The 14,150-nt window shown below is 34.8% G+C and overlaps 2 protein-coding genes across 3 annotated transcripts; one reads left to right on the forward strand and one right to left on the reverse strand.

Annotated features, from left to right (window-relative positions):
• Positions 1-5,489: 5,489 nt before the first annotated feature.
• On the forward strand, positions 5,490-10,538 carry LOC131020067 (uncharacterized). Of its 2 annotated transcripts, XR_009100596.1 has the most exons (9): positions 5,516-5,741; positions 6,248-7,178; positions 7,436-7,554; positions 7,964-8,884; positions 8,973-9,282; positions 9,401-9,566; positions 9,668-9,773; positions 9,921-10,139; positions 10,239-10,538. XR_009100596.1 is itself a non-coding variant. In XM_057948715.1 (8 exons), exons 2-8 carry the CDS (start codon positions 6,444-6,446, stop codon positions 10,036-10,038), a joined length of 2,475 nt encoding a protein of 824 aa, XP_057804698.1. In that variant the 5' UTR covers positions 5,490-5,741; positions 6,248-6,443; the 3' UTR covers positions 10,039-10,538. The 2 variants fall into 2 exon arrangements, 1 of the variants encoding a protein (XP_057804698.1); XM_057948715.1 differs by having other exon boundaries at positions 5,490-5,741; positions 9,921-10,538.
• Positions 10,539-13,082: 2,544 nt separating this feature from the next.
• Positions 13,083-14,150, reverse strand: LOC131020071 (RING-H2 finger protein ATL57). The gene has a single exon (XM_057948730.1). The coding sequence runs from the start codon at positions 13,865-13,867 to the stop codon at positions 13,112-13,114; it is 756 nt and encodes a 251-aa protein (XP_057804713.1). The 5' UTR covers positions 13,868-14,150; the 3' UTR covers positions 13,083-13,111.

Below are 14,150 nucleotides of genomic sequence, written 5' to 3' on the forward strand. Positions count from 1 at the left end.
GGCATCAACTTAACCACCCCGTACTCATCGATTCTGACTTGCACCTTGTCAGCTCGCACGCGCCCAATCTGTTGGTTGTCGACTGCCCACCGCTTACATGCAGCAACGCCACCAGCTTCTTCACCGCCCCGCACAATAGCATCTCCTCCAACACTTTAACCTTTTAGGCTTATCTTATGATATTAATTGTGTATATGTTTATCTATATAATATATATTTAAATTTTATTTATTTATTTTTGAATAATTATTAAAACTCTAGATAATAATTACTCCCTCCCTCCGCCAAAATTATGTAAAAATTACTATATCGGGCGTCCGCTAAGATTATGTCACTTTCCTTTTAAGGCAATGGTCCCAATATCTTCTTTAATATTTTATCCTTACTAACATTCTTTGTTTACAAAAAACTCACCTCAAATTCAATTTCAACCACACATCTCATAAAGTGGTGGGACCCTTTCTCCACTACATCAAAATCATCACCAATTTTATTAAATCTTGTGCCCAATCAAGTTTACATAATTTTGGCGAACGGAGGGAGTATGATTTTATTTTTGGTTAATTTAATATTTGTAAATTTATTTTAAAAGAGAAAAAAGAATGGATTCGGGTTAGGACTCGAGATCCTGTGAATCTAATGGATCTGGACATGAATCTCATTTTTTTGACCTAATGGATTTGAACCGGATCCTGACCTAAGTAAAAAAATACGGATATATATGGATTTGGACCAAGAATGATTCGATCCAGGTCCACATCTGGAGTTGGTGATGCTGCTGCATGTCGGCGGTAAGCAGTCGACGATCAAAAGATTGAGCGCGTGCGAGCTGACAAAGTGTAAGTTGGAGCCGATGAGTACGGGGGGCGGTTAAGTTGATGCTGGAGGTGGGTTGCTGAAATTATATAAAAAAAATAATAAAAAAAATTAAGGTGCAGATCCACCCCTGAAGTAGAGGGTGCAATTAAACTCAAACGTTAACGGACACTTAACGGCGTTAGGTCAGAGGGGGGAATTTGCACCCTTTTCTCGGAGTTCAGGGGTTTAGTTGCACACACAGTGAGTAAGAGGGGTAATACGCTATAGGGGCTACTACTTCGGAGGTCAATCTGCACCTTTTCCCTATATTAAAACTATATAGTATATGAAAATGTTGTTCTTTATAATTACTATTATGTTCGTCTTTTAATAAAAAATGCTTTAAAAATACAGAATGTCTCAAAAAAAATTGTAATGTATTGAAACTAATTTGTTATATATTTAAATTATATAATCTATGAAAATGTTGTTCTTTATTATTACTATTATGCTTGTCTTTTTATAAAATAATGCCTTAAATATACGGAATGTCCAAAAAAAATTTATACAGTATAACTTATGAAGGAATACTTACATAATGAAACCAAAAGAGGTTTGGCTTTTTGACGTTTTTCCTTCACATGGGTTGTTTGGTAATTTCCAAGCATCACGAGTATTTAATCCAATTTCACCTAACACTGTGGGTGTGATTTACTCTTACATAAACAAAAACCAAACGAATAAAATAAATAATTAAACTATACACTTTTGGAAAGCGTAGTTGTTGAATCTGAATTTTCGAAGTAGACCGGTCCCATTCTAGAATCCAACTCCATTCGCCACTAATCCTTGAAAAGCCAAACAACAACAACTACAAAGTACAAATTACTCTGCCTTCGAAAAAACAAAACAAAAAACAAAAAAACAAAATTGCTTTCACAATTTATAGATTAGGGTGCGTTTGCTTTGAGGTATAATGAAGGGATACATTATGTTTATTACCTTATACTTCGTTTGTTTTGATGTATGAAAAAATTTGGACAGATTGTATAATTTTTCAGGCAACTCCTTATCCCTTGTTTCAAGGATAATTTTATACCTAAAAAATAATGTTTATATTATGTTTTAAATCAAACAAGATATAAAAAATGTGATCCCTATTTTAAGTGATAAATTTATACATCATTATATTATTCATCCATTTAGAGTTAAAGATTTTTTATATGATAAATTTTCGTAGGTATCAATCCTAATCTATGAATTGGAGTTTATCTTTATTTAAAGATGAACTCAAACTTAAAATTTTTGTCATTTGATATAATCACTAAATCAATATATGAAATATTTTGCATTTGTTATGATAATATATATTTTGTACATTACAACAGTGCACCCGTTTATATATGGAGGTACCAATGATAAGTATGTGCATACAAATTTGTATAAATTACTCGAACTACAGTTTAAATAAATAAATAATTTATAGGGTGACACAACCCCCATTTTTCTCACTATAGCCTCTTATTTGAAAAAATAATAAAAATAATTATAGTTATACTCATTTACCCTTATAAAGCCAATAAATTTATTTAAATGAATTTAATTATAAATCTTGTGAAAAGAATCGATAAAATAACTCTATTTGTAGCTCCAACTCAAAAAATCTAAGAACACCATTCTTGAGGGTGAAGCACTGAGAAAAATATCGATGCAAGGAAGAAGACATCATGATTACTCGATTGTGAAGCTTACGCCGCTGCAGATGATGCTGCAGCAAAGGTCGTATTTGCGGGTGATCGTTTCCCTATAGTTTAGTAAAGTCTAGGGTCAAAAGGAGAATAGGGCTGCGAGATAGAGAGATGATGTGTGAATGCTGCAAGTGCAAGGCCTTGATTGCTGTATTTTGAGTAATTAATTTTATGAGCATATTGCTTGTTTCGATACACAAAGGGGAAGAATTTATTGAGAAATCCATCCATTGATCCCTTTGTTCAAAAATAACAAATATACTCCATGTATTAAAATTCCATAAATTGAATTGGACGGTCAAATTTACATTATGATTATTTGTGCTTCTTCCTTCTTCAGCCGCATGAATCAGTTCTTAGATTTTCATCTTTGGAGTTATATAGATCCATTTTTTCATTAGATTCAAAATAGGGGTTATAGAATTATGGGTTATAGGAATAGGGGTTATGAGTGATTTATCTGCTAATTTAAGAGTAGGTTATACGTATTTTCTTTCAAATTTATTGGGATAAATTTATTAATTTTTTAGAAAATTAAAATATGGGCTATGGGGATAAATTAGTACAATTATAATTATTTTTACTATTTTTTTATGAATAGGGCTATAGTGAGAAAATTAGGGGCTGTATTTAAAATTACCCTAATTTATATCCCTTCCCTCCACCAGAAATTGGTGTGGTTTGAAGAAGAATAACTTTTACTATAAAATATTGAGAGATGTGTTTGAATTTATAAATGATCCCACAAAGAATTTTGTATTAAGATTTTATAAAGAGTGTGCTTGGTTTGGTGGATATGATAGATAAGATTGATATGATATAATGATGATTAAATAATTAATTTAATTTTTAGGGTGATAAATAATCATGTAATTGAATAATTAAAGTGCAGGCCAAGTTATCCATTGTGAATCGATTTATGCAAATCAAACAATTTATTAAGATTAATTATCCTTATCACTTATATCAAACAGTCTCCAAATTTGAGTACTATTTTAAGTGTTGATTTTTTTATCAATATAATGTGTGAATAAGATTGAAAATATAAGGGTATAATGGTAAATATACCACATTTTTTATGGATGGAGAAGGTATATATAGAATTTCCATATTTTGTTAAGAAGAAAGATGAATTTCATAATCGAACTTGTATCTAGTTCAAATTAACTAGCAACCGTTACACTTAATTCATGTATCTATTGGAGGATACACTATACCAATATTGTTATTCCTTTAGTCCCATCTATCTTAAAACAATTTCTTTTTTGAGCGTTTCACTTATTTTAAGATATTTTTTTTTGATATTTTTTTCTTTATTCACATTTTCACTTTATTTCCTACTACATTTAACACACAAAACACTTATTTCTTAGATTTTATGTTCAAAAGTTTTGATTCAAAATAGCAAGGACGGAGAGAGTATTTTTTAAAAGCAATATAGCTAGTATTTACTCAAGAAATGTAAAACGGATCATGTAGCAAAAAAAAAAAAAAAAAACGACCTGGAATCGAAGACTAATGAACTATAAAGAAAATAAAAGGTGCCGTATTTTTTTTTAATTTTTTTCCAAAATCTATAAAGAAAATAAAAGGCAAATGCTTCAATCACTCTGCAAACTTTGATTACTTGAACCATTCTTTATTTCTTTTTAAAATTTCAATTAAATTTGAATGGAAACATTCATTAGTTACTACGAAATCATTTTCTTAGCTATTTTAAAACTCCTTCAACGTATAGCAATAAATAAGTTCTTAAAAGGAACAATAAATAAGTTCTAATTAGTACTAACATTTATTAGTCGCTCAGATATAACAGATATTGAATTTACTGTTATTAATTGCTTAGTGCTTAACAGTTGAATTATGCCCAAAACTCCAAAAGTTTGCGGTTTAACTCATTTGAGATATTAGGTGGGATATAATCCTCATATTCTTTATCTTTTTTTATTTTCTTTTCTTCTTTCTGTTTTATATATATGAAGTATTTATAATGGAGAATCCGCAGCATAATAAAATGTGGGGCTCATAGAATAATTGACCACTATTATTCTTGTAATTCCAGTAGAGGCCACGTGGTTTTCAGAATTTTCTTCTACGCGATACTTGAATTTCCAGGAAATTTTAATTTTAAAAAAAAATCCTTTTTTTTGTGGAAAAAATCACAGCTATATATATTTAGGTGGTTAAATGATTTATCAGCGTCTTGTCACAGACCCTAGAGGTTTCCGCTCTAGTACTAGTATTCGATCTTCCACCTAAATTCATGTGAAAATTTCCCCCTATTTTACAACTAAAATATTTTAACCAAATCTAATTAAGGATATATAGACATATATTTATGTAATTTTATATTAATAAAAATCGGACATCAATTTATATTGATATAACAATTAACAAGCCAATTTCCACATACATTTGAAATTGATAAAAAAAATGCAAATATAAAACTCCGTAATCTGAATTTTCAACGTGACAATGAATGTGACGATTAAGTAGGCAAAATTCCGTATATGTTTTGCAATCTAACAATCCAATTACTTACTGCCACAAAATGATTTAAAAGGGTCCACACATTAAAAACGCGCAAAATAGACGGAAACATCGCCTACTATTTCACTAATTTAAACCGATGGAATCTTAACTAAAATATATAAATCGACAATATTAAAATTTTACTCCATAAAATATCAAATTAAACATTAGCATTTACTAGAAGTTGAATTGCATTGACCACATCCAATTTCTTGATTCAGAAAAAAAAACCTTGCGTGAAAAAAAAGTGAAAACATAATAAAACAAAAGATTAGGGGTTCTTTTGCAAAACACTAATTTAGTGGCGTAATTTAAACAGAAAGGTAAGAAGACGCAACACGTGGCGAGCATCCACGAGTTGAGGGGGGAAAAATAGACGTTAAAGTTACGGCAAAATTCCGAGGTTAAATAAATTAGACGGTGCCGCTGACGTTGTTCTTTTTATTTTTCTTTTTTAGCTGTTGTTTACTATTCATAACTCATAAACAAATCCCACCTCTTCTTCCTTCCCCTCTCTCTTTCTCTCTCTAGATTGTCTCCTCTGCAACTGCAACCGTTTCTTTCTCTTTTCAACTTCTTCTTCTCTCTCTCCGTACATAGATTACACGTATTGGGTGGGGAGCTGAATGTGAAGAATTGGTGTCCCATAGTATTTGCAGAGAGGTACACCTTCTTTTGCCTGGTCTTTCTTCAATATGCTAGTGAAAATGTGGTGATGTTTGCTTTCGATTGATGGCTGCAATATTTTTATTGTAATCTATGCGACTAATTAGTTTAATTTGGGTTTTCTCTATTTGTGGAGTTGATGGAATTGCGTGAGAAAAGATCCAATTTTGATGGTGTAATTAGCTTATATCCGTAATTTTGATAAAGCCCAAAAATTGGATTCGTTTCGTGATTTCAATTTGGAAATTGTCAGCAAAATTTAAATGTTGGCAGTTGCTTTTCCGTATGGTTGAGTTGTCATTGGTCAGGGACAAGATGGATCTGCAAGACACTACTACCTTTTCCCTTTTACTTTTTTAAATCTTCAATTTTGTATGCATCTTTAGATTTTTTTTTATTGCTTTGATTAGCTGGATAAGCATTACAAGAATCTAGCATAAATTGGATCACTTCTGTACTTGATTGTCAACAAACCAAGTAATATTTTCAAGATCTTTTGGCAGGCATTGTTTGATGTTTGTGTTGACTTCGAATTTCTTTAGAAGAGGGTGATGACGACTCATGTTTATGATGATGGATTGATATGGCTGACTGCTGATACCGAGTGGTATGATCAGAATGTGCGGTTTATTAACCTAGCACTCAGTTCTCACGGTTAAGCACCGTTGTTTTGTGTCTCTGTGCGATCGAGTTTTAACAATGGCTGTCGCGGGTTTGCATAATCTATCTGCTTTTGGTCCCTTCTTTGGGGACTCCCAATCTACTGTGTCGAGGCAGTGGAGTGATGAAGCTGGCACGCCTCGCACCCGGGCATCCTCTCTTTTGCAGATGTGGCGAGAGCTCGAGGGTGACCATGTGGTGAGCCCTTCGCATAGGTCAAGGGGGAGGAGAATTGCCCCAAGGAGTGATAATGGGCATGATATCTCTGAAGATGCGGATGATACTGAGACTCAGGCTGTTACGGGTTCAGAGATAGACCACGATGATAACAACAGTATCATATCCGAGCAATCTAGTGACTTGGGAGAAGTAGAACGGGAGAGAGTGAGACAGATATTTCAAGAATGGACGAACAGTGGTGCCATGGGCCGTTCGCCTCTAAATAACCGCTCGGGGCCACAATGGCTTGGTGAGAATGAGTGTGAAAGGGTGAGAGTTATTAGAGAATGGGTACAGGTGAACGCCCAGCATAGAAACAACCAGGCATCAGTCAGAGATGGAGGTGCTGATGCCGGTTCTCATATTGAGCAGGTTCGTGAAGGATTGACTGTCGCCCATCATGAGGCTGTTGCACGGAGGCCCATTCGCAGATTATGTGGCAGACAAACTCTACTTGATCTTCTCCAGAGGGCTCAGTGTGAGAGGAAAGAAGAACTTCAGGGTCTATTGGAGCACAGGCCCGTGTCGGACTTCACCCACCGCAATCGCATACAGGTGATTATCTATGATCACATTTTCCTCTAATTTCCTTGCATCGTATTATGTTATGTCTCTGTTAATTTGCTATCTATCTTTACCTTGCACTGTCGTGTCCTACTCGATGCTGATTTTGTGTTAACTGACTGTTCATGATGGATACAAGGCCTCTATGATTAACTCTTGTAACAAGGGGTTGTATTTGATTGGCAAGGTCAATAATGAGTATTTTAATCATCTTCTCGGTGTCAGTAACTAATTTATGCCAACTTCAGGCTTTGCTTAGGGGTAGGTTCCTAAGAAACGAAAGAATGGTACCGGACATCAGACCATCTTCTGTGGCTGCAACAGAACTGGGTTTGTTAAGACAACGGCATACTGTCTCTGGCCTCAGGTATTTACAAAATATATTTAATTGATTGTTTTACCATTTTGACATTGCAGTTTTAATAAAATTGCATTTGGCATTTGGTGTGGTTATTGATGAGGATTAGTCATTAATATTTTAAGATTACGGTCATCTCCTGTAGGTTTAGGTTGTAGTCTATATGTTGCTCCGTGATTCTTGATGTTCCATTATGATATATGCTTGATTTTGGCTCGTAATTTTTATGGTGCTTCATGATTCTCATTTTTATTTTAGATTCTTGATGTTGCTAGTTTTCATTTTGAAGAAGCTCATTCAAAATTTTCCATTAATTGAATGGCTGCAAGCCTGTAACTGAAATTTACTAAAAACATGCTAGGGACTTGTATATTTATTTCTCCTGTTAGACTAACGGTATCATATTATGACAAAATAGGGAAGGATTCCTTTCAAAATTGGAAAAATCTGCTTCCACTTCAACTAACAGTGCTGAATCTGATTCTTGGTTGAGTGATCAAAACCATTCTGAATTAGAGTCTACATTGCAAGAAAGAGAGATAGCCGTAAATTCTGCAACACCCGACTTGGAAAGTGTTGCAGATAGAAATGGTAGCTGGCAAGAATTTGGAACAGAAGTAACTGAAGTAGAGAACCAAGTTGTGCACGATTCGGGTAATGAGGAAAACGTTTCTTCCGGAAATGAGGGGCATGTGCAAGAAGTGTCTTCATACATTGATGTCAGTCGGCAAGATGTTCCGATTGATGTCGTAAGTGTTCGTACCACAGAGGGCCAAGTCTTGGATCGCGAGGTGAGTCAGGCGACTGAGCAAATGTCCACTGCCGAGGAAGCTGGTATAATTAGACACAGAGAAGAGATAAATGTAACTGTAACCAACGAATTGTCATTAGAAACTGAAGACTTAAATTTCAGAGCACCCAATGAAAACATACTACATGATCATTATGAATCGAGAAGTGCTGTGAGTTATGACGAGGAAGCTGCCACTCATACTGTTGACTTGGAAGGTAACATGGACGAGCAATTTGATAGGCCAGTTGATTCTGCAACTGACATTGAAGAATGGGTGGACACGAGTGGAGAATCAATGGCTAGAAGCTGGCAGGAAACCTCTGGTAACGAGTTGTTACGAGAAACATCTGATAACAATGCTGCAGAGCAAGATCAGATGCAAGAATCACACGATGACTGGCCAAGCCATGACTTACAGGAGGCTATTGATAGTTGGCTGGGTATGCCTTCTGGAGAGGTTGGTGCGTCCGTTGGAAGGCTAGATGCGTTCTATTACTCTGATGACGACAATGTTCACAGTATCGAGCTTCGGGAACTTTTCAGCCGGTATGCAAGATTAAATAAAGTTCGTGTCATCTCCTTCACCAATTGATGACTTTCAAGTAACTGATGTAAATTTTCTTTTATGATGCAGGAGACGTGTCTCTGGTCTTCTAAGAAGTGGTTTCCGTGAGAGCCTCGACCAGGTGCTTCAATCTCATGTGGAAAGGCAAGGTCATGCTTCGGGTGATTGGGAACTGGAGAACGAATCTTCTTCTCCTAGCCTAGTTGGTCAAGACCAGGGACAACCAAACGGTGATCGAGCCTTGGATCTTTCCGATGCTGCAGAAAGAAATTCGTTTGCTCCCACTTCTTCCTTCGTCTCCGCTCCCCAGCCACTCTGGGATGAGGAAATGCAGGGGGCAAGTTTGCCTCACTTCAACTTGAGTCAGCATTTTGGAACGGTAATGTCATGTTCCTTAATCTTTTTTTGGTATAATATGAGACAGGAGATTTTCATCTGTTGGTTTAATATATCGTGTTAGAACTTCTCGTGTGCTCATCTATCTCGTTCATGTGTAGGAGTGGGAGGTGGTGAATGAGTTGAGAAACGACATGGCCAGGCTTCAGCAAAGGTTAAACAACATGCAAAGCATGCTGGAACAGTGCATGGACATGCAAATAGAGCTGCAACGTTCAGTGCGGCAAGAGGTCTCCGCTGCTTTAAACCGGTCCTTCTTAACAAAAGGCAAGTGTAACTAGGGGGAAAATAATTCTTCCTTGGTAACAATATCCTACTTTTTTTCACGTCTAGCTTCGCCCGCTGACCATCTTCATTCACAATATCAGGTGCATCGAAAAGAATCCCTTTTCACGACGAGTCTCAATGGGATTGTGTAAGGAAAGGAGTTTGCTGCTTGTGTCACGACAGCAACATCGATACCTTGTTGTACAGGTAATTAATATGCTGATGATTACCATAACAAAAATTCGGATAATATTTTTCGTTTGATACTCGGTTTTATCTTCAAGTAATGTGAACTATAATCTTTTTTCCATCTGATGCTGTATGCAAAATGTTGATGAAAATGAACATGTGCAGATGTGGGCACATGTGCTCCTGTTCCAAGTGTGCCGATAAACTGATCCAGGATACGGGGAAGTGTCCGATGTGCCGGGCCCCAGTAGTCGAGGCTGTCCGAGCTTACTTTATCCAGTAAATAAAAAGTAAAGAAAAAATTAGAGCACACTAGATTTATCTGATTCAGAATGAGGAAGTTGCTTGATGATTGAGCTCTTCTTTCTTGGAGCACCTCTCTAGGTAAATTAATTAACCACTGTCATGTGTCACCCTCTTGCTCGTTTTCGTGCAGCAACCTTGTTCGTTTTGCAAGTGATCGCGTTCTTTTTTTCCTGACAGACGACGTCTCTGATTAATGTGAGAATAAGTTGGCAGATTTGATGTTATAATTATCTGCAGTTAAAAAGTTTTAACCAAAGTAGGTGATATATGTGAGCTGAAAGTCATTGGTATTTTTGGATGGCTTCAGCTGTGAATAAAGAGTAGCATGAGAGGTTGATGAATGGTGAAAGCTGCTAATTTGCACATGTGTAAGTGTAACAGTGAAATGAATTATGCCAAATGCTGGCTGTGGTCTGCATTATTTGTTGTATGATTTCAGACTTTTTGGAATATTTATTTGGAGTGATTATAACCCAATATCTGTTATTGTACCTGTGTTATGTAAGGCGAGTGGGATCAATTTAGAGACAACTATACACCAATATGAGAATTTATAATTTTCAAAAAAACAAGATAAAAATGAAAATGAGAATTTATAAATTAATACATGTATTATTACTATAATACAAGTATCAACTGCCGAAAATCTAATAACGGGAAGTTTTCTTTTTAACTATGCAGTATTAATTATAGTAATATATTTTGAAATTAATAACTTTTTATATTTATTACTAGTCTTGAATATTGGCTCTTCACTTGTAACTTGTGAACGGGAAAAATGTGTTTTTTGTGGAGACGTGAGAACAAAAGTTATGGTTGAAATTATCTTGATTTTTAAAGACCTTTTGTCTTCCTTTTTTGAGTGAGCTTTGCGTTATTTTTTTTTGAATTTCTTTTTATCTTACCTTTATATTTCTTGTTGGCTAATTAAAGTATATAAGTAAGAGTTGCCTTTCGGCTATGGACTTATATCGTCGTGCTACTCACATGTGAATCACACTTTTTAGTGACACTTACCATTCACTTAATAATTTTGTCGAATCAAATAGTAGTTACTCTATTATATGTGTGTTTAAAATCAAAATGACGAAAAGTTTTTTTTTTTTTTTTTTTTTTTTAAATCCGCCGGTTACATGTCTTAGTTACTTGTAATACTAGGAAACGAATATACATTATTATATTATCATAGTTAATAAAATGACAGATAAAATATTTGAATCGAACCCTCCACGTTACTGCTTAGTCAATATGAGTGTGACACAAGTAACAATGATATTTCCTATATGATATTGATAGATTGAATACTACTATATGTTCTTTTATTTGAACTTTTGATATATATATATATAGGGGAATGCTAGAATAAAAACACTCTTTAAGTGTATAAAATATAAATGATTTTAAGCCCTTAGATCATCAAGATCTACGGTTGATTCGTAACCCTTTTGGATGAATTCGTGGTCCTGGGTTCGAATCCCAAAGATAGCAAAAATTTATTTTTCACAATTCGTAACCATGTTGGATGAATTCGTAATCCTGTTGGATAAAATTCGTACATTAAAAAACGTTTATATTTATATTTTAAGAAGTGTTTTTACTGTAGCCTTTCCATATATATATATAGGGAGAAGATCCATATATATATATATGTTGAATTATCATTCTTAGTAGCAAGGGCAAAGGTACGATTTTGAATATCGATTAGTGAAATTATATATTTTTGTATTTGAGAATGAGTTTGGGTTCATATATTTTTGTATATAAAAAGTGGGGGAGATACAAAAAAAAGAAAAAAGAAAAAAAGAAAAAAACTTATAATAATAATAATAATAAACTATTATTATTATTATTATTATTATTATTATTATTATTATTATTATTATTATTATTATTATTATTATTATTATTATTATTATTGTAAGAACGAGTTTGAGACACAATTTTGCCCTTGCTTGTAAGCAGGGCTCGACTCCACGACCGCGATCGTCCGATCAAAATTCTTTTAGCTACTTATATTTAGGTTTTACTTTACTATTTTTTCAATTTTTTATACATAATATTGTAATTTTTCGCATTCAAATTTATTTTCAAATATGAAAATATAATTTCGTCAACCTATTTTAAAATTCTAGCAACGTGTCTACTAGTAAGTAAAATGATGAGTAACTTCTCAAGTAAAATGAGTGACTTTTTCTCATTTTTATCCAAGCAATGTATTTATTTCTCATGTGTAAAAAGAAAAAAAAAGTTTCGGACTCAGATTTCATTGTTCCTCATCACTTCTTCAACTAATAGAAAGGAAAAAAAAAGTAAAATAATAATTAAAAAATTCTTGTGTTAACTTATATGCCTTGCATGCATTTTAGCATGCTTAATTATTTGAACATTTTAAATTTCAATAATATCTCATGTTTGTTAAATTATAAATTGATTGTCAGTTTTTCAACATTTGTATGTCTCAATGCAAATATTTCCAACTTCTAATCCTGCATGTCTCATTGTTAAAAAACTACAAGATTTTTTTTTCACTCGCTATATTAAAAAATTAGCAACGTTTATTGTTCCATGGGTAACTTGAATTTTGGAAATTATTATATATTTTCTTAATATTTGAATCTTTTTGTGCGTGTGTTGAGTGGAAAATTCTACGACAATCTCTGGCGCCATCGCCGCCATGCCATGTAGGATTTAATTTGTGTTGGTGAATAATATGTGCAAATATATGCTATTAAATAAATAAAATAAAATTATAATTAAATTAAATTAAATTAAATTTTAAAGGGGCGACAATGTTGAAAGATTGGGAGATGATCTTATATTCGCTTAAATAAAATAAGTAGTAATAAATTATAGTATGAATTTTTCTTTGAGGGGGAATAAATTATATGAAATTTAAGTTCACTAAACGTTTAATCATGTTGATAATATACTCGTACATTTAATTGATCCTATTTTAAGCGGAATTCAAAAGGCTACATTGATTAATACAGATAAAATAAAAAATTAGGAGTACGTAGTTAATTATATTTTTAATTTATTGTTTATTATTACTAGTAAATGGAGTAGAATTTTTTGTGTAAAAAAATATGGAAGAAGAGCAAATCAGCTTTTTCCACACACAAAAAAGAGACAAACACAAGAAGAATCAGATCAAAAACTTGTGCTTCTGTGTAGAAGTGCATGATTGCGGGCAGATTAGAAGAACTAGAAGCTCTTCTGACTCCAGCAAGCGTCGATCTCTCGGGAGCACGGGAATCATTAATGTCGGGCGCCACATCCAAACAAATCTGGAACAGCTCGGCCGACCGGCACAGGGGGCAGGTCACGTGCGACGCCAGCCACGTGTCAATACAGCTCGGATGGAACACGTGACCGCAGTAAGGAATCAACTTCACGGTCTCCCTCTCACTGAACTCGCTCAAGCAAATCGGGCACTCGTCAATCATCCGGTGCTTCGCGGCCCCACCGTAGGCCACGAGGGGCAGAGAATCCACGGCGGAGCTGTCGAGCCCGCCGCCGCCCTTGCGGCTGGCCGCGGGAGGGGGAGGGGGAGCGGCGGCGGCGAAGCGGCGGATGTAGACGGAGAAGAAGCCAAGGAAGAAAAGGGCGGTGAGGAGGACCAGGATTGTTAGGGCCATGGAGGAGTCGAAGGCGGGAGTCGGTTCCGCTGGCGGTCTTCTGGCGGCGACGGTGTTATTGCCGGCGGCGAGTGGGGAGAGAGGATTTCGTGGAATGCCATTGAAAGCGTCTAAGTCCGATGTTTGCAGGAATCTTCTAGAGATTATTATGGTTGAAATTCGACTCATTTTTCAATCCGAACGTCAAGCTGCGGTTGAAATCATCACCACAAATGATCTGGATGATTGAGAGAAAGAAAGAAATTCTATATACTCTAATGTAAACATGTATATATACATGAGAGAGAGAGAGAGAGAGAGAGAGAGAGAGATAAGGATGTCTGTAAAATCAATTTGTAGGTTTGGGTGAAAGCGAAACTGGGGAAGGGGGGTTGTTCATCATGATAAGGTCTTTAACTGGACGAATTTTGAAAATTATCATTTTCAAGGGAATTATTGCTTATATTTTTTC

Source organism: Salvia miltiorrhiza, chromosome 1, assembly GCF_028751815.1.
Source record: "Salvia miltiorrhiza cultivar Shanhuang (shh) chromosome 1, IMPLAD_Smil_shh, whole genome shotgun sequence".
NCBI lineage: Eukaryota > Viridiplantae > Streptophyta > Magnoliopsida > Lamiales > Lamiaceae > Salvia > Salvia miltiorrhiza.

Coding starts and splice junctions, on each gene's coding strand:
- LOC131020067 (XM_057948715.1), top strand. CDS start 6,444: ATGGCTGTCGCGGGTTTGCATAATCTATCTGCTTTTGGTCCCTTCTTT. Junction 8,885..8,972: donor CTTCGGGAACTTTTCAGCCG/GTATGCAAGATT, acceptor TTTATGATGCAG/GAGACGTGTCTCTGGTCTTC. Junction 9,774..9,920: donor ATCGATACCTTGTTGTACAG/GTAATTAATATG, acceptor GAACATGTGCAG/ATGTGGGCACATGTGCTCCT.
- LOC131020071 (XM_057948730.1), bottom strand. CDS start 13,867: ATGAGTCGAATTTCAACCATAATAATCTCTAGAAGATTCCTGCAAACA.